Genomic DNA, 25,450 nt, shown 5'->3' with positions numbered 1-25,450 from the left:
AGCGCTTATTTGATTTTCTTCTGCTTAAGTCTGATCGTCTCATCGTCAACATAGAGACCCTTACCCTTGTATGGCTCAGGCTTCTTAAATTCTCTAATTCTAGCAGCAAACAACTTCACTTGTTGCTTGTCAATGCCTTCGATTAAAAGACGGGCAGGTGAAGGCAAAGATGCCTTCAAATCGCTCGGCACCTTGTACTTCGGCGTGTATGGATACCCAACCTTCAAACCTATGACTTGTGTACCGTTTTCTTCCTCTAAAAGCGCTCTGTAACCAACGCCAACGAACTTGACGATGGCCAAGTGACCTTCAGATGTGCCAATGACGTTATTGTGAAGAATCGCTCTCAGAGTGCCCCACATGGATCTCTGTATCTTGTCGTCTGGGTTGTCCACCAGAACGGTAATCAAGTCGTCCTTCTGGTCGATTTTCACAAAACTGGGCACTAAGGTCTTCAATTTGCCTTTTGGACCTCTGACCACGATATTCTGATCTAGCATGAACTTCTGCTTACCCTTAACGAACGACCTGCAAAACTCTGGTGGGATCTTCTCCATCGAAACCTCCACACCCTCGGCCAAACGGACGGGCGAGCCGCCTATAAACGAGAGCGCTGGCCTCGTGGAGGAGAAGTTTCTTATGCTTCGGCCCAACAAGGTCCACCCGTTTCTTATCATCGCAGGAGGATTTTTATAAGGTTGGTTGAGATTTGGTAAATTTTTTTATGTATGGAGTCGGGCGTTGTACGCAGGACACAATCAATACTTCGGTCTACCCTTTCGGTCTTTTTGATCATGAAAGGAGAAGATAGGTTGGAGGAAACAACGTTGGCGAAATTTACGTGCCTTCTGGTGATACGGCTGTATACTTGATTGTGTGGCTTCTTCTTGATTGGAGTTGATCGCACTGATGAAATGGCTGCGAAAGAGCAAAGAATAGGAACTGTTAACTCAAAGTGACGGAAAACGATTCAAATGTGACAGTAGAGCTTTCCTGATACACTTAAACAATACTATGTTATATCAAGCAATCTATTTTGTATAGAACCTTAGCCATGTCGGGAATTCACCTCAATGTTCTGAGATGTGGATGCTCTACATAGTTGCGAGTGGAGATTAACGATTTTTCTACTTAAGGTTGCAATAAGGGGGTTGGAAACAGATGATCTATGAAAATGATTGCCGTGATCCAGCTAAAAAGACTTTCAACAGTTTTCCCCTTCTTATGCTCAAATCTGGGGACCTTCTGTGGCCCGCACGTGACATCATCACTACAGGAGTATGCGGGTTGAAAATTGAAGGCTCATCGAATCTATCAACCATATCAGCTACACACTATGGTGAGAAAACTCAAGCATCATGAGCAGAAGTTGCTCAAAAAGGTTGACTTCCTCAACTGGAAGCAGGACCAGGGCCACAGAGATACCACCGTCATGGCCACTTATAATATTACAAACAGAGAAGACTACCACAAGTACAATAAGATCTGTGGTGAAATCAGAAAACTAGCACATAAGCTTTCGTTACTCCAACCCACAGATCCGTTCAGAATAAAACACGAGCAGCTCTTGCTTGAAAAATTGTACAATATGGGCATTCTTGCCACAAAGTCCAAGATTTCTGATCTCGAAAATAAGGTCACCGTCAGTGCCTTTTGCAGAAGACGTATAGGTGTGGTGATGTGTCGTCTTCGAATGGCTCAAAATATGAAGGACGCTAACGCATTCGTGGAACAGGGGCATGTTAGAGTTGGCCCCAATGTCATTACAGACCCAGCATACTTGGTTACAAGGAACTTGGAGGACTACCTAACGTGGGTCGACAGCTCCAAGATCAAAAAGAACCTCCTCAAGTACAAAAATAAGATTGACGATTACGATTTGGCCTAGGCTGTTGCCTACTGCGTCGAATTGTCGAGATGACTATACAATAGTACATCCATGTATATTAGCTAGTTTAAATGCATTTTGAAATCAGAAGTTCGTGTTCATCATTCTCCTCACAGCGCTCTTCCGGTTGCCAGGAATCAAGTCTTCATGCGATTGCGCCAAGTCTTGGTTGAGGTAGCCCGGTTGGCTAGGCTGCCGGGGCAAGGAGCCGGCGGGCTTAAACTTCCTTTGCGACTTGAACTCACCCACTGGGTCCAACATCACCACTGAGGTTCTAGACAACTGATGAGGCGAAGGAGTAGCCTCGCTGTCCTCATTGTACAGCATGTCGTGGGACATGGGCGACTTTAACGTCGTGAACGATCCACTTTGCGCAATATGCGGAGAGGACGCAGCACTCGCCTCACCTGGTGGAAGAGTGCCCTTGTGACCCTTGTGTTTTGGCTGGTAATCTGTGAATGTTTCAATCGTCGAACGACGAATCTCAGAAGCGCTGGGCAAAGATTTCAATGGTGGAAGGTTTTCCGCTGGTGGAGGTGCCATGAATTGTTGCGGAGGAAGCTGAGCATATGGATGCTGCAGTGGGTATTGTTGATGAGGCATGCTATATTGCTGGTAGGGATGAGCTTGAGAGCCATTCTCGACGAAGATTGGAGCCTCGTCGTATATAGAAGATGTTGTTGTCTTGCGCTTGTCGTATTGTGTATCACCTTTCAATTCATCATTGATCTTGAGATGATCTATATCGATCTTTGGCAAGGGCTGAGTAGCGTCTGCCCTGAAGCTGCCATCTTCATTGACAGTAGCGTTTGTCTTGGTCGAGTTGGACCGGTCAAAATAGACTTTGTAGACAGACTTCATTCTCGCCAACTCCTCTTCTTGCTCAGGGTCCAATTCACGATCTTGAGATTCGCCTTCTCCTTCGTCATCACTGACATTCTTCAAGAGGTCAAATGCAGATAGCCTAGGAGATCTTGATATGTGGTGTTTTGATTCTCCGGAACCCTCAGGATCCGGGTCTAGCGAGCGATGCTCTGTGGTATCATCACCTGTTGTTTCGAGATAAGTATTGCCGGTGACTTCAGAGTTGTCGTAAAGGCGCTGGCCTTGTTCGCTTCCGAAGGTTTCATTTTGCTCCTCAAAAGGAGACTTCACAAAGATGGCGGGCATCACTTGACGAGGTTCCCCCTCATCTCGTTCTTCTTCTTCTTCCTCTTCTTCTTCTTGGCGCTTTTCATCGAAAGTCTCATCGGCATGCTCCTCCGTGCTTTCATTTAGGATATTCCGCGACAGAGGGGGCTCCTCTTCGTGCTCTTTCTCAAGAAATGGGCCACGGGAATTACTTGCATCAGCAAAATCATCTGAAGCCTCAGACTCTTCATCTGCTGTTACCTCCCTAGTTTTTTGTGGAGAGTGGTTATTCGATAACAGCAGATTTATGGGCGCCTCTTGCTCGTTCTCGTACTCCACGGTGAAATCGTTTTCACTCAGCTTGGATGTGTCGTTCGTATCGTCGCTGATCTCCTCCTTGGTATTGTAGCACTCATTGGCGTTAAGCGATGTGACAGAATGGTTGGGGATGGTCCTGTAGTCGTCCTTGGTAAGTCTGCCTACAGGAGCTTCTTTGGCTGCCACATTTGCCTGCTCGTACCTCAAGCTCGATTTCTGAGGCGAGGTGTGGGTGCTTGCACCAGGAGTAACCAGAGCATACCGCAAATTCGAGTCTCTTCTACCTGACAAGCGGTTATCGACCAGCTGTCTTGCAAATTCCTCCAAAGACGCTTTGGAGCTTGTTTGATGGTGATAAGGCAACACAAACCCGTCCACTGGAGTATCTTCGGTGCCCATACGCGTGGAGACAGACCCGACCTCGTTAGCGGATTTCAGATGGGAGGCAGCATCCATGTGTTTGGAGTGAGGTCTTACGGAAAAGCGGTTATCAAAGGGGTCATCTTTCGAGAAGGCCGGGAAATCAGGAAGGGCCGTGGCGTCACCGTTTTCATCAAAGTCAGGATCGTGTTCCAATGACTCCTTCTTGTTTTTTCTGTACCTCCAGTACATGAGGAACCCCAACGCAGCAAAGACCACTGCCACGGGAATTCCAATTCCCAAGCCGATTTCAAGCGAGTTCGTCGACACAGGCTTCTCACACGCAGCGCTCTTGTTGTTTTTGCACACATCACTCGACGACAGCGACGAGCCCAGGCTCGAAGATGTGGCTCTCCTCACAAGGTGGTCTGTAGGAGAGGGGGCCATGAAAGGGTCAGGTTATTGGTGGGATTTATTAGCGAACGGAAGCCACTGGGGGCAAGATGTGGGATCAGTGTATCACAAATTCAGGCAGACTGTTGGGAAATGGAGCGAGTGAAGCCAAACAGTAGGGATCCCAAGGGATGTGGTGGATCTAGCACAAGAGGGACAAAGTGGGCCGAATTGACAGTACGAACAGGACGAACAAGGTTGAACGAGAGTAGCTGAAATTGGAAGGAGGTGTGATCCACGAAACGAAGCTAGGGAAAGAGGTTCCGTTGCACGATTTGTTCTTGTTCTGGTAAAAGTAAAAAAAAAAATAAGAGTCCACGATGAGTGGTGATTACGCTTTTGGAGCCTTGATTTTTCCTGTGGTTTACTTTTTTTTTTTCCTGTTCCCTCTCACTTTTTTTTTTATCAGATCACTGATTCCATACCGTGTCGCGCCACGCTAACAAGTACAAGCCCGCCCGCCCCAAAAAGCACAAAACGCCTGGCCCAAACTACAGCCACTGGCAAACAAACTTACAAACCAGGAGCAAATCGAGGAAGAAAAACAGAGATTGGTGCCGAAAGTGGTGCCGAAAAAACCACAGAAACTGACAAAATTGCGGTTTTTCTTCACTTTTGTGCATTTGAGTGGGTACTTTTGCAGCTACTTTTATTTCTCTGGAGCAGTGCGGTGGGCTGCCAGGCCTCCATATCTCTTTGCAACCGCCCAATGTGCACTTTGTTTATTGACTTTTTCGCGAGGTGCCCCTAAATCCTAATTTCTACACTGCCGGTTTCTCGGTCGAGACAAAATGCGGAAAAACTCTGATTTCGGGAACGGCTCTCAACCGAGCCCGTGCTTCAGTCGCTAAACGTGAGTGAGTTTTGAAGTGATCTGGTCAATTGAGTAAATTAGTTGGTGTTTGGGTTTTTATGTGGGCACATTTTCTTTCGAGACACGAATTCAAATATATACAATGTGTTCGATTCGCAATTGTATGGCTTCCAGAGAATGGAGGCTAGAGTGGGGGCTCGGGAGTGGGAAAACGTATTTTGCGTTCGCTCGCGTAGCTCACAAAACGCTGCTGGTCTCCTGAAGTGATGCAGCCTCACCCATAGTACCTATCTGTACACTTTTTAGATTTTAGCTATAGACTACAACCTTGTGTTCGATAATTGTTTCTTTAAATAACGGATACCGTTTAGCTTTGCGCCCAGCAACTGGAGATTCCAGTGGCATTTGCTGGCTTCGCTAGGATCCCTTCTATAACTTAACCTCATTACCACGTCTGCATCTGGTCGTAGAAATCAACCCTCTTGCCCTCAGGCAAGTTCCCTGCAATGACCTTTCTCAGAAGATCCACGAACGCTCCATGTCCGCACGCCACAAAGGCAACGGAACCGTGCGCCTCGCTGATGTCGTCCTTGATTAGCTGCTCCACGTCTGGACGGCCCTCTCTGAACTCGACAAATGGGAATTGGTTCTTCAACGCACTTATCTGGTCCACGGCCACGTCCTCGTCCTCGTATTTCTTTTCTTCGCTAGAAATGTCGTCACCAAATGACTGGATGAAGGTACCTTCCAATCTCTCTTGTGGACGCGTCACGTACACAATGGGCTGCACCGTGGTGCCCTCCAACTTTTTCAACTCCTCGTAAAACCACTCGATCGAATTCCAGTGACGAATCATCCAGTACAACTTGATTCTTTGGTTCCCTTGTCTCTTCGTAAGGTCCCATGCACCGGCGTACAAACCGGGGATACCTCTTCCTCCAGCAAGGAATACAACATCGTTGTAGTGCTGCAATGGCGCCTTGTGGCCGTATGGTCCTTCAACAGAACACTTGATCTTGGCCTTGCGCTCTGGTTGGGTGCTCAAAAACTGACACAAGCTGCTTGACATGCCTCCCTTCACCTTGATGTAGAAAGTGATCACCTGGTCGTCAACAACGGAGTCGAGCACAGTGAAAGGGTGCGATTGCCAGAAACAGTTCGGTCTGAAAAAGTAAATGAAGCAGTGAGCCATTGGAAATGGCTTCCAGAAACGGTTTCTTGGGATTTTCACCTTCAAGTTTTCATCGTCAAACAATTGGACTTCTGCAGTCTTGATACCAAACCATGCAAGTCTGCAGAGTCTGACAAACTTGTCAAAAGCCCACACGGCAGTGGCAGCGTACATGTACTGTTGGTATTTTGAGTCAGCAATATGAACCCAAGTGCCAGCGATAAACAAAATAGCCAAGATGTTGTGGCTAAGCACAAAGAACTCGTAGTTCTTTTGGCGGAAGTATGAAAGCGAGTGAGCCATCATGAGAGCGCCAGCACCCGTTGCAACATAACCTAACTTCATGTACATCTTGGCGTTACGAATTTCGTACTTGCCGACACCTTTACCATTAAGCGTCATACCCACTGCGTGTGCAATGATCAAGATAAAAAGGATTCTAGCGTACCACTGGTGAATGAGGTTGAATCTAGAGTACGACCAGCCGGAAATGTACTCCATGAAATTATTTCTACCAGCAAACAAAACCAACTGAGGAACCATATAGATGGCGATGACACCAGTTCTGTCAGCAACCTTTCTGCCCATCTCTGTAGCCTTCTTTGGCCACACAACGTTTGGAGAATCATGATGGAAGTTGGCAGTGTTGAAGGCAACACATAAAATGAACCAAATGAAGATGAGAATGGTCTCTAATCTAGTGGGGATGACGTACAGAATCACCTTAAAAAGATAACCGTGCTCACTGACTTTTCCGTTAAAAAGACCAGGCAAAGTGATGTACCTTCTATAAGTGTTGGAGACCTTGCCATTCAACGAGTGAGCAAAACCAGGGAATGCAAACTTAACGAGTCTGCAAAGACCTGCAATGAGGACAACCAAGCCCCAGTAGGCAAGAAGAATCCAACCATAGATGTGAGCACGATTGTAGTTATAGAAACGGTGCAAAATAGAGTTGTAAGCACCCATGAGCTTCTTATGGGGGACCTTCACAGGCAAGTGAAACAACTCGGTTTTATTGAAGCCATGTACGGCAGAAGTATTTGTGACCAAGTAACTGGTGGCATTTTCGTAGGCATCCCAGAACTCCTGCTCGGTCAAGTGGTATTTCGAGCATCCTTCGATGAATACACCAATAGCCTTAGGGTTGGGCATGTCTTTTAAGCAATGAGCCATAGAGCCCAAAGCCGGCTGGTTCTTGACGTTACAGTAGCCAGCCTTGTCCTTCTTTGCAAAAAGAGTTGCAGTCTTACCCAAGATCTTCTCGCAAGCTTCTACTGTAAGCTCATTCTTGTGGTAGATTTCGAAGCCGTCGGCTCCTAGAGCGGTGGAAGCCGCCAAGCACACAGCGGTCGTTAATTTGACCAAGGACACCATCAAACGAAGGAATGTTTAAAAATCAAAGAGAGGGTTTCCGAGCAGCGAAGGAGGCAGCAGGCTTAAATATATCGCAGGAAAAAGCTGCTTACACGAAAAGCAGTCTTCACGGCTTCTTCCATTTGGCGGCTTTTTGGCCAATTCCATCATTGCAATTGGGAAATTGGCAAGTCGCCTACGACAAAAGTGCAGGACCAGAAGCCCTTTTCAAGCATTGGTTAGGAAGCTATGGGCATGTTCCTCAGCTGTACGAAGGTCTCACGCAGGACTGGGACCTGTCAGCTCCTGTCTACGAGGCCGTAACCAAATGTGCCAAGACTTTTGCCCACGGTCAAAAAACTGTCAATTTCACCTGTCAAATTTTGACACAAACTGGTAGATTGAGATGCTGCATCAATAACCCCGAGCAAATTTTAAGCGACAAATCCCAATGATCATAGCCAGCCCAATGAATGCGAGTCGAAGTTTGTGACATTCACTTCCTGGAGGAGATTTTTTTTTCCGTACTGTGCCGTGCAGTCGCTGAGATTCATCAGATAATCGATGCCATCAGTGCGTCGCCGCACAAAAACCAAATAGCAGTTGCACAGACGGCAGTTTTTAGCTGGCAGGATGCCTATCAAAATATTGGACGATTTCTTGGCAAGCACCTTAGGCATTTTGACGTTTACCGGATCTGCGAGGCAGCTCTCCGCAATGAAACCCAATGGGTGTTATTGGCGGACACAGGTGTTCCTGGTTCAAGGGCACTGCACTTACCATTAGAGGCAGTATCTTTTTCACCAATTGCATGAACTGATTGAGCGTGCCTTTGTAGAGGAAGAAGTCCTGCAAGAGTAAGACCGATCGGACGTGGAGCACCAACGATTGGGTGACTTTTGCTTGAGTCGAGCAAAAACCCCTCTTTGAAGTCGCTTGAAGTTACTTGGATTCAGCTGAATCACTCTTGCTAGTCAATGAAGCACTTTCCGCTCGCAGTTGCATGGACCGTCCAAGACCGATGCTTGAGATACTATGCGGGAAAATGACACAAAACCACCCGACATCAAGCCAGCACACCGCCAATACAGAATGCAGAAAAGCACTACGAGGCTTTTGCAGTCGCTGTTGCACAAAATAGAAAGGTTGCGATAGGCTACAACACTGAATAGCAGCACGGGCCGGCCCAACCTGGATCCGGAGTGATCGATCAGCAAGACGCATTCACAACCAGAACTCAAAACGTTTGCAGCAAGACTTTTTGTACAGAAATGCAACCTGGGAGAGTCTTCCCTTTGAAGCAGCGTTCGGCATCCAAACTGTCTTGGATGAGTAATTTGTAATTCTTGATGGCCGGTAGCCAACGGCCTCGGATTTGTAGACTGATGGATTTAGATAAACTGCTGCTCGGGCTAATCGAGGGGCCGCAGATCCGTTTGGCTCGTATCAATCCCGAGTTTCGGACACCCAGACAATAACCATCACTTTCACCACTGACTAATTCTGGCGCAGAAACTACTAATAAAGTTTGAACGGGGAAGTGCCTCCATTGGTTTTCAAAGTTCTTCAGGTTATGTTCATGGCCCGTAGCTGCGCTTCAAGCTCAAGATCTGCCTCCATCAAATAATCTTCGAGCTCCTCTTCGTACCTATCCTCATCACCCTCCTCATTTATGTTTGCTTGTTCCCTTAATCGCTGCTCTTCTTCCTCCGCAATCAATACATCTATGTCCACCTGAAGCGCTGCTGCGTGCTGCTCAAGACGCTTCTTTCGCTCTTGCTCACTTTCCTTCTCATGGAGTCCCTCCCTCTGAAGTCTCAATCGCTGCTGCCGCTTGATATCTCGTTGTTGACTATTATCAACCTTGCTCACACGCCCCAGAGTAGGCGATGACATCGGATGATACAACGCGTTCACGCGATCCTTCTGGGCCTTGGCTAGTTCCTCTGTCGCTGAGTTCCCTCGTAGAGGCAGCGAATTCCAAATCATATGAAGATGTTTTGGGGTTGAGTGGAGTTACCGATGGAGCTGTGGTAGATGACTGCACTTAGCGGACGATGCTATTCGTGTAGTAGTAAGTAAGGCGCGTCTATGGTAAGTGCTTACAAAGAATGGTAAGGGGTCTGAAGACAATTGAACCTGATGCTAGAGGCAAGCTTAAAATTTTGAGTCATACTGGAAGCCCTGAAACCCCCCCCCCCCCAGCCTAGGACGCGTCACAAGTGTTGTCCAAATATTTGGCTTTTCTGTCTATTGCATGGCTGCCAACGATGCGCATAGTTAATTCCATCTTACTACCACTACCGGCACTCTTCTCTTCTTCTTCCTGAGATGCCTCGAACCGAATTTGACGAGTATGACCCGGATGTGATGATTCCGCTAGCAGAGGTGATGCTAAAGATGGCCTCAGAGATTTTTCCCAAAGAAATATCGGTGAATGATGAAAAGCTATCAGTACACTTAGTAGTCGGCGATGGTCCCCACATTGCAGATGCTATTGAGTTGGTGGACAAGTGCATGGGCCAGCTATATGTGAAACACAAGGGTAAAAACTGGAAGGACGAGAAAAGAGAAGAATTGCTCGAGGTTGGTCTTCTCTTCATCTACTACACATCTAAAGATGGGCAAATCGCAGCACTAGTCGCTTGCAAGATGATAGAGGGCCAGACGCTTTATCTATATGAAATCCAGGTTCACCCTGAGGCACAGAACCGTCAAGTGGGCTCAACCTTGATAAAGTGCTTTCACTCTCTAGCGAAGAAGCTAGACGATTTTTCCCTTGATGATGGTAAATTCGATGAGGCACTTCGATGGTGTTGCACTACAGAATACACCGCATTAACTGTTTTTTCTGATAATGAGAGGGCGCTCCAATGGTATAAGTTGTTGGGCTACGACTATACGGCCAACTCTCCCAAAGACAGAACAACTCGTCTTCGAGTGATCAAGCCTGACTACTACGAGTTGGAAAGAGAAGTAAACTGATCAGTAAGCATTAATCGTCCTAATATACAGTGGCTTAAATTTTGGGGCCTTCCATTACGACATCAGGCAGTCTCCTCGGAGACAGTGAAAGAAGCTGTAGCGGTAGTCTCTGGTTTAGCAGCTGTCGCCTCATTTGGCTCTTCCTCCTTAGGCTTCTCTTCCGTATTCTTTCTTTCCTCGTTGGACACTCTTGTATCTGAAGCCTTTGCTTCTCTTGGACTCTCCTTCTTTGGAGGCTCATTATTTCTCATAGGCTCCTCTTTCTTAACGGTTACAGTTTTCTTTGATTCCTCTCCTTTCTTTCCCTTGGATGCATCTGCTTGACTCTTGATTCTGGTGTACATCGCAGTGATCTTCAGACTTGGCACCTTTGCAGGCCAATAAAAGCTAGCATACGACCACAAGTGCTTGCTGAACTTGTCGTCGCGTTCGGTTTTGCAAATTTTATCGATGAATTCACCGATTGTGACCAACTCTTTCCTAAGCAACATAGCCCACTCATGTTTCTCCAAACCTTGGTTCCCTCTGTGTAATTTCATAAGTGATTTGGCCACAGGTTTGAGAACAGCCTTGCACAATTTTTCGTCCATGCTGTCGTATTCCAAGTAATCGTCATTATCGTCTGCGTGGTCGTCGTCATTCTTGATCTTCATGGTGGAGTGATTTTCGAGTTTTGGAGAATTGACACTTGAAGCCGAGGAAGCCTTTTTTGCTTTGGGCTTCTTGACCCTCACCTCAGGTGACAGAGACTTGGAAGCTTTCTTTGGCTTAGCAACACCTTCGCTCTTTGGTTTCTTGACTGCCTTTTTCTTTGTAGTGCCATTTGTAGAGCTCACGTTGTCATCATCACCTCTCAACAAATAGAATAAATAGTCAACCCTTCTTCCGATGTGGACTGCCCCAGGAACTTTCTTATTAGCTCCCTTGGCTTCTTTTTCTGAAGGCCGTTCAGCCGCACCCTTCGCACCTTCGAGGAAGAGTTTGTTTTGCAAACCAAGAAGAGGATCATCTCTAATCTGGGTCCATGAGCCGTATCCAAACTTGTTAACACCAACGAGGAGCATAGCATCATCCTTAGCAGTCCATTCACAATTCCAGTTCTGCACCAGTTTGGGTGTACGGGGAAGTTCAAAAGAGAGTGGATTCTCTTTGGGAATCATGGACTCTAGGAGCTTCATGTCGGGAGGACGAGACAACACCAATTCCGCGTTGATATTTTTAACTCCCTGGTAGGTGAACAACACTGCCTTCTTCTCTTTCTTCTTTGCTATCCACAAGGCCATTGGGCTCTCCCCATCAGTTGATACCGTAGAGGATTTAGATTCCTTGGCTTTCCTCTCCAATTCGGCGAGTGCCTCTGCTCTTCTAGCTTCCTCTTCCTTCACCAACTTCTTAGAAATGTTGATGATCTCATTGTAAGCGTGTTTGATGAGCACAGGATTCTTATTGGAAATGCTGCCGTCTTCGACAAGCTGAGTCCATTTCCCGGACAAGTCACCAATTCTGAGAATCGATCTATAAATTCCACGGATCTCTTTTTCTGACAATTCATGATTCTCCTCAGCCTTCTTTCTTGCTGCCCGCCTTCCGGTACCTTCTTCCTCGTCCTCGTCCTCAACCCCACTGGTGTCTGGGGTACCTCCTTGCAACTTCTTGACCGCAGCCCTCCTACGTGAATACATCGCAATCTGTTCGTTGAGATAATCTTCCTCAGCCTTCTTTTTCTCTTCTTCCTTCAACTTGGCCAACTCTTCTTGAGGGATGATATCATCCCACTCGACATCCGCTTTGTAGTCAGTGACTTCGAATTGCTTCAAAAATTCTTCAGAACCTAAGTTGGACTCGCCAATTTCAGGGGTTGTGACGTGGTCTTCGGCACGATTCAAAACATCGTCTAAATTCAATTCTTCAAGCTTCTTCTGATTGTCTGAAGCTGTGAACATATTAGCCGCACCGAATTTCAAAATTTGAGCGAGCTCACTAGTGTTGGGCTCGTTCTTATTCTTCTTACCAGAATTCGGATCACTCATACCCAACGAGATGATAGCATACTCAAGAATCATCTTCTTTCTAGCTCTTTCAAGAATCTCTTCTTCAACTGTGTCTTTACTCACGAATCTGTAGACAGATACGTGCTTTTTCTGACCAATTCTGTGTGCACGGGCCATTGCTTGCAAGTCTGCTTGAGGGTTCCAGTCAGAGTCAAAAATGATCACGGTATCAGCTGTCATCAAATTGATTCCCAAACCACCAGCTCTTGTAGACAACAAGAACGCAAAGTCTTTGGAGTCTGGTGCATTAAAATGGTCGATGGAGATCTTTCTCTGAGCTGAAGGGATACCACCATCAAGTCTCTGAAACTGATACCCCTTGATGGACATATAGTCACCCAAAATATCGAGGATTCTGACCATTTGGGAGAAAATCAAAACTCTATGACCTTCCTTTTTAAGTCTCGTCAAAAGCTGTTCTAGAAGCACCATCTTACCAGAGTTCATGATGATACCCCTCAAGATATTATCCCTTGAGGCGCCTCCAGCCTTGGCAAGGAAATTTTCCTCACATCCATCGAACAAGTATGGGTGATTAGAGGCTTTTTTCAACTCACTCATGACATTCAACAAGGATATTTGGGACCCCTTCACACCAGCGTTCAAAGCAGCGTAATTTTTGGTGATAATGTTTCTGTAGTATTCTGTTTGTACATCAGACAATTCCACTCTCAAGATTCTTTCGGTCTTAGAAGGAAGAGACTTTTCAACATCTTTTTTGAGTCTTCTTAAAATGAAGGGCTTAATGCTCAGTTGCAAGTACTTGATGTACTCTTCCTGTTGCGCATCCTGTGCCTCAAAGTCGATCTCTTGGTCTATATTGAACTTTCCAGGCATCAAGAAGTTACACAATGCGGCCAACTCTTTGATGTTATTCTGCAAGGGCGTACCCGTGATTAACAATCTGTTAGCCACTTTAAACAGCTTCAAGGACTCATACAAGGAAGACTCCGCGTTCTTCAATCTGTGAGCTTCGTCAACAGCGAGGAATTGCCATTTGAACGCACCAAGCTCGTTTCTGTCTTTCAAAATATACTCGTAGGTTGTCAACAAGACGTTGAACTTTGGTTTGTTGTTGGCACCATAGAACTCGTAATCCCGAATGTTCCTTCTTGCCTCCGTGTTACCCAAGTAGTAAATACAATTAACATCAGGCGACCACTTTTCAAACGTTTCTTGCCATGCGGGGATTGTACTAAGGGGTACAACAACCAAGTGGGGCCCATTTTGTCTTCTTGCGTAGATCAACCACGATAAGAAAGCCACCGTCTGCACAGTCTTACCAAGACCCATCTCATCTGCCAAGATACCGTTCTCATTACGAGACCAGAGGAAAGCCATCCAGTTCAAACCAGTCAACTGGAAATCTCTCAATTCTCCATTTTTGATGAACAATGGTTGCTTGTTCAATTTCTCAAAACGAGGTCTCTGGTTCTGCGGGTACGTAGCCGAAAGGTTAGGAAGAATCTTGGACTGGAGACGTTGCTGGTACTTGCTTACTTGCTCTGGAGCAATTTCTGCTATCGTCTCTGCATTCTCCCACGAGCACTCGTCGTAGTAGAGTCTTCTCCATTTCACGTAATACTGTAGCTGCGAGGTGCCATCTTCGAGCTCAACTCTATCGCTGTCGACAATTCGTTCAACCTGCGTGTATTCTTCCTGTTCGTCTCTTTTACGCTCACGCTCGATGTCCATAGCCTCGATATCTTCCTTAGTCGTGTATGGATCGTTACGGATCTCCTGGTCCAACACGATGAACTGTTTGATGTAGTTCTCGACTCTTCTGAAACTCTTGTACTCTTTCAACGACTGCCACGACTCCCACGTGTTGTGCAAGTGAGAGGCATCAGACCACTTGATTTTGAACAAGTAGTCGAGCTTGGGCTCCCCAGTCTGCTCAGCATTCTCTGGGTTGAGCTTATGGTCCAACACAGCGTCAATTGACCGTACCAGCTCCTCTTCCATGGCCTGCTCGTAATAGTAGTAGTCGCCTGCGCCTTCTTCTTCGCTTTCCATTAGATCGTCATCGTCCTCGTAGTCCACGGCATAATTCACCTGAGAGTTGTTGTTCCTCGTAGAAAACCTCACTTCAGCTGGGGGAGTAGGAGTAACATGTGCAGAAGCTGTTTTACTTCTCGAGTTAGTTGCACGCCTACCATTTTTCAGTCTGGCAGTAGTTTTGGCTCGGTTCAGGTTCAGCTTTCTCTTTTTGGAGGCACCAAAGTCTTCATCGTCAGAATCCTCAAAATCTTCGGGACTCTCGCTCCCGTCCTCATACTCCTCGTAAGTTCCTTGTCGTCTCCGCGTCACGGGTTCGTCTTCGTCGCTTTCCTCGGCAAATGTTGTGACCCGTCTATCTCTGCCTGATCGCCTGAGGCCGTAAAGCTCTGGGTTCTGCTCAATCTCGTCCGGAAGCTTGACCATAGTTGGTTATTGGAAGGACACAAGTAAGGTGATGTCGGAGAATAAGGATGAATAGGGTAAAGCAGGCGTCGATCCGTCTAAGCTTTAATGGATCAACGTGAGACTCAAATAAAAGCGTGTTTCAGGTTCAGCTGTTGGGGGAACGTCTGGTAAAAGCTGTGAGCCTGAAAAGGACAAGATTGTTTAAAAAATCTTGCTATTAATGTATTTGGCGGTTTTTTTTATTCTATGGTAGCCCTGGTGGTGGGAGAAAGAGGATGTATTAGAAGGAAATAAAATTGGGCAATTTTAATGCGACGACGACAACCTCCCAATTCGGGATCGTATACTGAGGCCCAAATATCGGGCTGTTGAGGTCATTCACGACACTACGGAGTAAGAACGAGGCAGATGGGGCATCAATTTGTCTATACAAGATAATCTAACAACTTTCCACCATCAATACTGAAAAATGGTCCAGAAATTCGTGTCTGATTGAGGCTGACACAGCCCAGGTGTCGAGCTCAAAAAGGGATAGCGATCCATCGAGACAGCATAGCGATCACTGTCGTGTAGAACAGTGCCCAGAATACAACTTGCGATGAGATTGACGCGTCACTGGTTCGCTTAGAGTCTTTGACAGAGGCCCGAGAGCCTTAGGATGACGTGTGCCTTCTTATTGAGCAAGAGCCCCAGCTCAATGACTTCACAAAGATTTGAGTTTCAACCTTGCATGTCCAGCGATTGTCAGCGTCAAGACAGGCTCATTGCAGCAGATACAGCTCCCGGCATCTCGAGCTAGTAGAGGCGCCAGAGATGTGTAAACAGCCTGTATGCTTTAGGCTACAGCTGCCAAAGTACCCCACATTCTCACCGCATGAGTTAGATCAGCAGAGCCCATTTGCGAGATCTGCCAGATATGAGCGGTACCGATCAGGGCCCAACTGTGAAGAATGACTCATGCTGGCTCCTCTAGAGGTCTTGGATACTCCGGAGTCACTTTACTGGTGGCCCACGCCCACAAGACAAGCCTTAAATTGAAAAAGATCCCTTTCATTAACAATCCGGTTTTTTCCTTAATAACCGACTGTGATACCGATACAGCATGCTCTCTGAACGCCACGCGCCCCAAGATATCAACGCATCTTGTTTGAAGCCAATCAAGCACAGTGGTGAGCTGATGAACTTCCTAAACTTCACTTTTACCTCATCTTCATTCAAATACTAGGGTATTTCAGCAAAGGGTGTGAAGTGGTTAAGTGAGGAGGAGAGAATTCAGGGAGAGTGGGCGAGAAGAAAGGGAAAAAAATGGCCACGCCGGATGTTCGAGCAACACACGACCGGCTTATGCCTAATAGGGCGGCTTCACCAACGTGCAGGAACAAGAGACCGCCGGAGGCCTGATGCAATTTGGCTGGTTGAAAATGCTGGAAAGTGGAGGGGTTCCAAAGGTGGGTGTAGTAGATACAGTGTCGACCAAAAGAACCGTCAAGTGTTGGCTTTGATTTCTGAGGTACTGTCCCGAGAAGGCCATTTTGCACCCATACTGGAGATGCAGCTCACAAGAGACGAACAAGACATACTCCAATGAAGTAAAGTAAACGTAAGACAATCATGTAAAAGATAAAATACTAAAAGAAATGATTTTAAAATAAAAGTAAGTGCGTGAATTCACCAAGAAATTATGGTAGAAACTTCAGACTGGACTCTTTAACAATGTGGTGGTGCTGGTGGTCGGAGAGACACATAAGCGTTTGAGCCAACAACCTGACTACTAACAGTTAGTATCTGGTGTTCCCAATTCCGACAAAGGCGCATGCCACTGAAGACTTGTTAGAGGAGATCAATCTTTTAAAATCAGACCATGGCGAATTGCTCATAAATGTTGTTTGACGAGAAAAGGAAACTAGATCGAGAATTCTGTTCTGGAAATTTGGAATTTATGCCAATTGTCTATATTCTGATCTTCTGACCATGATTTCATTATAGCAGATAAGATCATGTTTTGAAACACTCAAGACCTTTGAAGCAAGCTCATTTATCGAACTATGCCACCAGTCGTAGAAAACGATTTGGAGTACATTATCTCTTTACATTTCTTCTTAAAATTTTGATTCTGACAATATCAGAATAAAAATTTTCGGATTAATTCATTCAAACGTTCAGGTAAGAAGGAGCTGAAGTGAAGGAGCTTTTGAATCATCTGGATGATATGATCATAGACGGTTGTGGTATCAATATAAGCTAAGCAGTAGCTAATTGTCTTATGTAGTGGTAAGTAAGTCTACTGTTGTAATGAAAGAGAGCCTTCTTACACATCGCTTCAGTACAGGTCACTAGTTTGTATCAAACTTGGCTTCAAATATGCCGATTGAACAGGCAATTGTGAAAGATGGAAATCATCATCCAATTTAAAGCAAACTAAAATTAAATTGCGTCAATTTTCGGTATATTCTTCCATGGCCGCAAATTTATACCCACACATAGTGTAAAAGCACTACTCAAATAATACTCTACCCGTAGTAAATTTCTAGAGCTCCAAACCATCAAAACTGAGAACTTTCTCTTGAATATAAGAAGTGGTAAGTATTCGAGAAAAGATCATTCTAGCCGAATCGTGCTATGTGTTTGCACCCAAAGTGTCTCAAGTGCACGGAACCTACTTTTTCGCAGCTAAAGTGCCAATGTAGAAGAACTAACATCGCTTGATCCAGTACCAAAAAAAAAGCTAACTCAACAAAATACACAAAAAAGCGCCTCACTCCAAAAATGAACCTGTCACATATCCTCGACTTGAACCTTCCTTTCCTTCAGTTGTCTTCTTGACCCTTCACCTGGTTAGCCAATTGCCTTTCGCGATTTAGTAATGCTGCTTTTAACTGTGAGGTGTGAGGTCAGCTCTGGTAAAATTGAGCACTACGAGGCGCTATGTACAACAAGGTGAAGCGATTAGCTGCAGGCTCATCATAAGAGAGAGAAAAAAAAAAGGTTACATATAAAAAATAAGAAGACAGTAAAGAAGACTTTCAGTGAAACTTCGAGCCATGAGTGGAAAAGGAGCAAAAAAGAACGAAACGTCTTCCAAGGGCCAGAGAATTGCCATCGTGTCCAGCGACAAGTGCAAGCCGAAAAAGTGCCGTCAGGAATGCCGCAAGTCTTGTCCCGTGGTGAAGACAGGCAAGTTGTGTATTGAGGTGACACCAGCGCTGAAGATTGCCTTCATTTCGGAAACATTATGTATTGGATGTGGTATTTGCGTGAAGAAGTGCCCGTTCGACGCCATCAACATCATCAATTTGCCCACAAACTTGGAGGCTGAAACTACCCACAGATACTCTGCCAACTCGTTCAAGTTGCACAGGTTACCCACACCTAAACCAGGTGAGGTTCTTGGTTTGGTCGGAACCAACGGTATCGGTAAATCCACAGCCTTGAAGATTTTAGCGGGTAAGCAGAAACCCAATTTAGGTAGGTACGATGACCCACCAGACTGGGAAGAGATCTTGAGGTATTTTAGAGGGTCTGAGTTACAAAATTTCTTTACCAAGGTTTTGGAGGACAACATCAAGGCCATTATCAAGCCACAGTACGTCGACAATATCCCCAGGGCGCTCGCAAAGTCGCCTGTGAAAGACGTTGCAGGCATCTTGAAGGCTAAGTGTGCTAGAAAAGACTCGTGGGACTACATCATGAAACTCCTAGAGTTGGACCCGGTCATGAAGAGAGACGTTGATCAATTGTCTGGTGGTGAGTTGCAGAGATTTGCCCTTGCCATGACCTGTGTCCAGGAAGCGAATGTCTACATGTTTGACGAGCCTTCCTCTTATTTGGATGTCAAGCAGAGATTGAGAGCCGCTGAATTGATCCGTTCCCTTTTGGAGCCTTCCACATACGTTATTTGTGTGGAGCACGATTTGTCTGTCTTGGATTACTTGTCCGACTACGTCTGTATCTTGTACGGTACTCCTTCTGTGTACGGTGTGGTGACCTTCCCTGCATCTGTGAGGGAAGGCATCAACATCTTCTTGGATGGTTTCCTTCCTACGGAGAATATGAGGTTCAGAGAAGAAAGCTTGCAGTTCAAGTTGGCTGATGCCGCTGACGGTTTGATCTTGGACCACTCCACTGCTATGCAATACCCAACTTTGGAAAAAACTCAGGGTGATTTCCACTTAAGAGTTGAGGCTGGTGAGTTCACCAACTCTGAAATCTTGGTCATGTTCGGTGAGAATGGTACTGGTAAGACTACATTCTGTAAGATGTTGGCCGGTGCCTTAGCTGCCGACAATGGTGTCGAAGTACCTAAACTCAACATTTCTATGAAGCCACAGAAGATCGCTCCGAAGTTCCCTGGTACAGTGAGGCAATTGTTTTTCAAGAAGATCAAGGCGGCATTTTTGAACCCACAGTTCCAAACTGATGTCGTGAAGCCACTCAAGATCGACAACATCATTGACCAAGAGGTTCAAACCTTGTCTGGTGGTGAGTTGCAAAGAGTTGCTCTTGTGTTGGCTCTCGGTATTCCAGCAGACATCTATTTGATTGATGAACCATCTGCATACTTAGATTCGGAGCAGCGTATTGTCTGTTCTAAGGTGATCAGAAGATTCATCTTGCATGCTAAGAAGACTGCATTCATCGTGGAGCACGATTTCATGATGGCTACCTACTTGGCCGACAGGGTGATCGTGTTTGAGGGTACGCCATCCAAGAACGCAGTTGCCAAGGCACCAGAGTCCTTGTTGACTGGTTGTAACAGATTTTTGAAGAACTTGAGCGTGACCTTCAGAAGAGATCCTAACTCTTTCAGACCCAGAATTAACAAGAGAGATTCTCAGATGGACAAGGAGCAGAAGGCTGCGGGCAACTACTTTTTCTTGGACAACACTGAGTTGTAAAAGCATCTGGCATTTCTGTTGCTCCAGGGCATACTCTCAAGCTCGCATTGGTAAGCCAGGGAGGTACTTTAATTTGCATGTACAATACTTTGATAGCATCTTGGTTTGGTGACGTGTGGTTTTGCTACGACGTACCATGATCAAACCAACTAATTTACATTAACATTGTATTATAGTACCTGAAATTGTAGCTTCCATATCGGATAAACCATTTCCAGTCAGCATCGGAATCACGTGAATTAGGCATGACACACACGTGATAATCACACGGACAAGTCGGCACATAATGAATAAACACTTCATAGAATACATTTCAACCGTTTCAATTTAAGCATATTATGGCATCTGAGCGAGAATTGATTCAAGATGCCAGGCAGGATAAACTCAGAGAGCTACTATTCTTGTTTACGAATCCACTTCAGTCATTGGAGGCTTTCAAAGCCAGAGACAGCTCCCAGGTTGGTCAAGATTTCTACAGCGCCAACGATATCGCTAGAAATGAGCCCTTAAACATTAATCTGCTCCCATATGTATGTGATTCCCAAGCTTTAAAGAATGAACTCATATCGGCTTTGCAAACAGAACTCTTCCAGCCGGAGCATTTAAAGAGACCGGCTGAATCGCCAGAGATAGAGCGAGCTTCCAAGAGCAGAAAAACCACCATGAAAGATTACCCAAGCCGAATCATGCCGGCAGATTCGAAGCAGGCGGTGAAAAAGCTGGCTGTCACATCTTTGAAGAGCCCAGTAGAAGCGCTAGATGCCCATATGAATGAATTCTTAAACAAGAGTATCCTGGAGCTAGATGTCATACAAGTGCCTGAGAACTACCCCACGGAGGTACACGATGTTTCCTCATTGGCAGAGCTTTATTACTTGACCCAAACCCTACCGTTGTTTAAACTTCTCCCGGGATCGCATAAAACCTTGATGACTGAAAACTTCGAACTGGCACTTCTTGAAGGAAAGATTGCCGTGCTTTACGCTCGTATCGAGGAACTCAAAAGACAAAAAAAATGGTCTCTCAGGCAGCCCATTCGCTACTACGATCCATACATCTATTCCAAGAAGAACAAGAAGTCTAAGGCATACTCCTGGGACATCTTACTAGACGAAAGTAAATGGTTATTTACAGACTTCAAGGAGTCCACGAAGTTTAAAAAAGCTTGTTGTTTTACTATTTCCCAAGGCATTCAGGATTATTGGTCTTATGGTAAGGTGATGTGTATCAAAAGAGCTCCCATCAAGCATATAGGAGAATCGAACAAGACGAATATTGTGGATCAAATCATGTCTGAGGTTGAAACCGCTGAACCTACCCAACGTGACTCACCTTCTCTGAAGGAGAATGCTACCTCCCCAGATAATGTGGAAGGAATGAAGACTGAGAAAGCAGATATTGCTGACACTATCGACATCAGCAAGCTCTTAGAGAGGTCCTCGCCATCATCAGAAATTACGCCACCTGAATTGCCTGAGTATACTAAAGAAGATCTTGAGGCGGCTGGCATCTCTGATGTTGAAAATGTGCCCTTCAAGACTCATGCCGACATAAGTGATCTTCGTAAGGTCGACCAATCGATTGTTAGAAACTTGCCTAGGTATAGTGCTTTTGATGGTTACGAGAGTTTGCTTTCATCAAGAAAATCCACAGAGTTCTCCATTATGCCCGTGTCGAGAATGTTGCATCCTATGGATAGCGAACAAGGATGGTTTAAGATTATTTTGAAGGATAGCAAGGGAGCTGAGCTCGGTAGTTCGAAAATTTCGGGCCCACCCGAATACCAGAAAGGGCTATTTGGTTCACAACATCGTCGCTTCAACTTTTTACGTCCACCAAAACCGCCGAACGTGAGAAACATTGAATTCAGGTCACCGACTATTTGGCTTCCGCAAGATGACATGCATCTCATACATTATGTAGCCGAGTTCTGCTTCAACTGGGATCTCATTGCTGCACATCTAAATTCTCATTCTGCAACCTTGAAAAGATACGAGTCCAATATCGAGAGGAGAACGCCCTGGCAATGTTTTGAAAGATACATCCAACTTAATGAAAAGTTTCAATTTTCCGACATGAAAGGCATCAATGCATATCCAGCACAGCAATGGCTTGAACACGCCCACAAAGCTCAGCTGACCACCAAGAGAAGAATCTCACCTCTTGGTGTAGGCAATGAATCCATACAAAGAGGTCATAGAAAACTTAGGTGGGCCTCGATGTTTGATGCCATGAGAAAGACAATGAGAAAGCGTGAACAGGCGCTTGCTAAGATCAACCATCGCAGATCTGCGAACAACTCTCCAGATTACGGCGTTGCAAGCAATGCTGCTAATGGTGGCCGTGCCAATGACCATATACCATCTCCCGCTGAGCTTCTGAGACTCAAGTTTGATAGAGATAGATCCAAGCAGGAGACTCACATGAGCCAGGAGGCCACCCGTGCAAGAATGCTCAACGCCGTTTCCCAGCTGCAGAAGGGCCAGCAAGGAAGTGGGCCAGCTGGTTCAGGAATGGCACATAAGTCTGTTCAGCAGCAGCGTGAACAAGCTCACAGTGCTGCTGTAGCCGCCGCTGCTGGTGTTCCTCAGAGGCGTGTGTCACAAGCCCCTAATCAATTGCAAGGTATGCAGCAGAGAGCTCAAGGTGCTGGAATGACGACGCTTGGAGCCGGCGCAAACTTGCTGAGACCACAAACGGTGGGGCCCGGCAGCGCTCCTCTGCTGCTTCAACAGCAACAACTGGGCCCTCAGGCTTCAGTTGTTAATGATTTGAAGCGGCCGACAACGCCGAACGGCACTCCTTACACGAAGGAGCAAATCCAGCAGCTTCTTTTGCTTCAGAAACAGAGAAGGTTAATGCAGCAGCAAAACCAAGCTGGAAGTGGCGGCGTCGCGGGGTCCGGCAACGCCAATATGGCCAATCTTCAAGGAGCATCAGCTCAAGGAAGAAAGCTTCAAGGCTACCAAGCAAACCAGCAAGCGACGGGGCAGAGTCTTAGTGCAGCCCAGTCTAATGCTGGTGTTGGTGGTAACACTGGTGCTCCATCACAGGCAGCAATGGCCCTGGGCAAGAGAACTGGAACGCCCACTAAGGGACGTCTTCAGTTTGCACCAGCGCATGTCTCTGCAATAATCAATTCAATTCAGCAGAAGAATCCTAATTTGACTAAGGAGCAGGTGACCAAACTCGCAGCATCGTATTTGGCCAACCTCCAACAACAGCAGCAGAACCGTTTACATCAGCAACAGCTGCAGCAACAGTCAAACCAACAGCTGGCGCCTTCTCAGGGAGCAACAACCAGAAATGCTGCAAACATGACGGCGGCCCAGTCTGTTCAACAAAACCTTGGTCTGGCCAGACAAGCACACCTCCAGAGGCAGAGAATGGCCGAGAAGGAGATGGATGCACAAAAACTCACGAAACTTCAATACGAAGAGCGCAAAAAGCTCATGATGCAAAACCAGCAAGCGTCCTCCTCATCCTATGTGCAAGGAACCAGTGTCGGGAGTCCCGCCATGAGCTCCTCACCTACTCCTTCAGGCACCAAAGGAAGGCCACTGGCGCAGCAGAGAAACTACAACCGTAATCAGGCGAGCAAGGGCAATAATGGCGAATCATCGTAGTCACAAATTCGCTATTCTGTCTTGTATATTAATTGATGAAGTCCATGACCATAGAAATTATAATCCCGTTTAGGTAAAGTGTTTCGCAACCGTTGACTATGCGCATCATGATGTGTATACAAATACGAGACATCAATCCTATCACCACCATATCTCTGCATCAGCATATACATAAATAAGGAATGGCCCTACGGCTCCGACATAGATCGAGGCAGAGCGCCAGCCTCATAGAAGGCACCGAAAACCAGGCGTCTCCGAAACCTACCCGTAATATAAGGGCCAGGTTTGCTAGGGACCTGGGTTTCCTAGATGCATCGAGGCTACCGAAGAAGTTGTTTAGGTGGCTTTACTCTATTTCTTTGATCATATTCATGCTCCTTACCTTTGGGTTTATTCTCGTTACGCCGTTGGATATCATTGTGCAAACATGGGGGGCGCCATCTACATGGATCAAGACATTTATAGTGATCATGGCGTGTGCATTGTTTTTACTATTTTGTTTGATTATATATTTCTCGAGACTTTACCAGAGCAGGATGATGTTGAACCAGATCCCGTCAAAATCAGTGTACATTCCGCTTGAGAAGAATGATCTACCTTCAGATGTCCGCCAGTATATTGAGGGGACACTCAGGCGGTGCATTGGTGACATCAAGGTAAGGGCTGGTCCTTTGCACAACGAGAACGAGATTCTTAATTTCCCTGGTGCTTCGCCGCCAGAGTATATCCAGAAAAGAAACATCAGCTTGGGCTTTCCAAAAGAAGGCACTAACCTACCGCCGGACTGCCTCTATGAAGAGATCTTGGACAGCCTCGGGTTACAGATTCGACTCTATGGCATGAGCTTGACAAGATTTGATATCCCTGAGTGGTATTCGTTTAGAGAAATTGCCATCTCCATGACCAAGATCTTAGTAGAGGAGAGGGAACTCGACAGAACGAAATTACAGGATGTGAAGCAAATGGTGAGGTTGTATGAGAAGCTCAAGTACGGGCCTGGATTAATAAAAGAGCTGGAGATCGTTCGGTTTCTCGCATTGTTTGATAAACTATCGCTAGCGTTCCACACAAACAGGCTTCAGTTCCACGAGAGTGAGGAGGAGTTGAGCAACCCGTGGGTCACTCCACAAAGGATACAAACCAATAGCAGAGGCTCCTCTTTCGGAGGAGACAACACTTTAATGCCCACTTTGGGTGTACCGTCGCAGCGAAAGCCAGCAAATGGGGCACGTAGCTCGCGGTCAGTTACTAGGAGTGACCTATTTGAGTACATTGACCGGTCTGACGTAGTGTTGAACCGGGACGATCGAAGTTCAAGGCGAATATCGAGAATGAGCACTCATACAAGCGACCCCTTAGGTCGACCCAGAGGCTCGATGAGCTCTAGCAAGTCAGTGATTAAGAGCAAGCTTATGTTCCCTAGCAGGGCCAAGGAGCGGCCAAAAAGTGCGAGTGAGATTTATTACCAGGAACATAGCAATAGCTCACAGCAAAGCAGTGACGAGTCTGGTGACACTGCTTCAGTGAAAAGGTTTAGCGCCACTCCACTTGGCTCCGACCAAGAGTAGATAGAGCACTTTGTTTCAAAGTAATTGCATATAGATTATTAAATGAGCATTCAGTCACAAGCCTAGTTTTGTCTAGGCTTGACTACTCCTTCGTGCACGAAGTAGTAGACAACGGTGCTGTCGCCATTGACCAAGGCCAAGGTCACTCTGGAAGGTCTCGAATCGGATTTGGCGATACTGTCAAACCACAGCTGGATTTCCTTCGTTGTTACCAGGTGATCCGCCATGGAGCGAGGCACCACCCATTCTTTCCTGTTTGGCGGGTCTCTTCCGTCGAGCTTTGCGGGCGGGTAGCCACACAAAAACGATTGGTTGCTTGTCGTCACTACATCTACACCAGTCCAGCTATTATAATGGATTAAGTTGGTCTGCACCGTTTGAGATAGCGACATATATGAATGGGTTCTAGGTATAAGTAGTGAGAAAGT

The 25,450-nt window shown here is 46.1% G+C and overlaps 10 protein-coding genes across 10 annotated transcripts; 5 read left to right on the top strand and 5 right to left on the bottom strand. All coding sequences in view use genetic code 12, as the record gives it.

Moving 5' to 3' along the window:
• Nucleotides 1–5: 5 nt before the first annotated feature.
• On the bottom strand, nt 6–677 carry MRPL6 (mitochondrial 54S ribosomal protein uL6m; the record flags this gene model as incomplete). Its single annotated transcript, XM_029032765.1, has 1 exon — nt 6–677. The coding sequence occupies one exon, from the start codon at nt 675–677 to the stop codon at nt 6–8; it is 672 nt and encodes a 223-aa protein (XP_028893080.1).
• A 659-nt stretch (nt 678–1,336) lies between these two features.
• On the top strand, nt 1,337–1,888 carry CJI96_0003399 (snoRNA-binding rRNA-processing protein IMP3; the record flags this gene model as incomplete). Its single annotated transcript, XM_029032766.2, has 1 exon — nt 1,337–1,888. The coding sequence occupies one exon, from the start codon at nt 1,337–1,339 to the stop codon at nt 1,886–1,888; it is 552 nt and encodes a 183-aa protein (XP_028893081.1).
• An 84-nt stretch (nt 1,889–1,972) lies between these two features.
• Nucleotides 1,973–4,144, bottom strand: CJI96_0003398 (uncharacterized protein; the record flags this gene model as incomplete). The annotated part of the gene is made up of 1 exon (XM_029032767.2): nt 1,973–4,144. The coding sequence occupies one exon, from the start codon at nt 4,142–4,144 to the stop codon at nt 1,973–1,975; it is 2,172 nt and encodes a 723-aa protein (XP_028893082.2).
• A 1,265-nt stretch (nt 4,145–5,409) lies between these two features.
• On the bottom strand, nt 5,410–7,512 carry FRE10 (Fre10p; the record flags this gene model as incomplete). Its single annotated transcript, XM_029032768.2, has 1 exon — nt 5,410–7,512. One exon carries the CDS (start codon nt 7,510–7,512, stop codon nt 5,410–5,412), a length of 2,103 nt encoding a protein of 700 aa, XP_028893083.2.
• A 1,545-nt stretch (nt 7,513–9,057) lies between these two features.
• CJI96_0003396 (uncharacterized protein) lies at nt 9,058–9,480 on the bottom strand (the record flags this gene model as incomplete). Its single annotated transcript, XM_029032769.1, has 1 exon — nt 9,058–9,480. One exon carries the CDS (start codon nt 9,478–9,480, stop codon nt 9,058–9,060), a length of 423 nt encoding a protein of 140 aa, XP_028893084.1.
• A 342-nt stretch (nt 9,481–9,822) lies between these two features.
• NAT4 (N-terminal L-serine N(alpha)-acetyltransferase NatD) lies at nt 9,823–10,476 on the top strand (the record flags this gene model as incomplete). Its single annotated transcript, XM_029032770.2, has 1 exon — nt 9,823–10,476. The coding sequence occupies one exon, from the start codon at nt 9,823–9,825 to the stop codon at nt 10,474–10,476; it is 654 nt and encodes a 217-aa protein (XP_028893085.2).
• Nucleotides 10,477–10,538: 62 nt separating this feature from the next.
• Nucleotides 10,539–14,951, bottom strand: CJI96_0003394 (chromatin-remodeling ATPase CHD1; the record flags this gene model as incomplete). The annotated part of the gene is made up of 1 exon (XM_029032771.2): nt 10,539–14,951. One exon carries the CDS (start codon nt 14,949–14,951, stop codon nt 10,539–10,541), a length of 4,413 nt encoding a protein of 1,470 aa, XP_028893086.2.
• A 3,023-nt stretch (nt 14,952–17,974) lies between these two features.
• RLI1 (Fe-S cluster-binding ribosome biosynthesis protein) lies at nt 17,975–19,828 on the top strand (the record flags this gene model as incomplete). The annotated part of the gene is made up of 1 exon (XM_029032772.2): nt 17,975–19,828. The coding sequence occupies one exon, from the start codon at nt 17,975–17,977 to the stop codon at nt 19,826–19,828; it is 1,854 nt and encodes a 617-aa protein (XP_028893087.1).
• A 338-nt stretch (nt 19,829–20,166) lies between these two features.
• On the top strand, nt 20,167–23,454 carry VID21 (Vid21p; the record flags this gene model as incomplete). Its single annotated transcript, XM_029032773.2, has 1 exon — nt 20,167–23,454. The coding sequence occupies one exon, from the start codon at nt 20,167–20,169 to the stop codon at nt 23,452–23,454; it is 3,288 nt and encodes a 1,095-aa protein (XP_028893088.2).
• A 371-nt stretch (nt 23,455–23,825) lies between these two features.
• On the top strand, nt 23,826–25,022 carry CJI96_0003391 (uncharacterized protein; the record flags this gene model as incomplete). The annotated part of the gene is made up of 1 exon (XM_029032774.2): nt 23,826–25,022. One exon carries the CDS (start codon nt 23,826–23,828, stop codon nt 25,020–25,022), a length of 1,197 nt encoding a protein of 398 aa, XP_028893089.2.
• Between the last annotated feature and the right edge of the window lie 428 nt (nt 25,023–25,450).

The sequence above is a fragment of the Candidozyma auris genome, chromosome 3 (genome assembly GCF_003013715.1).
Source record: "Candidozyma auris chromosome 3, complete sequence".
Classification (NCBI taxonomy): domain Eukaryota; kingdom Fungi; phylum Ascomycota; class Pichiomycetes; order Serinales; family Metschnikowiaceae; genus Candidozyma; species Candidozyma auris.
Note: the sequence above shows the minus strand (reverse complement) of the source record. Positions and strands in the feature narration are given on the sequence as shown.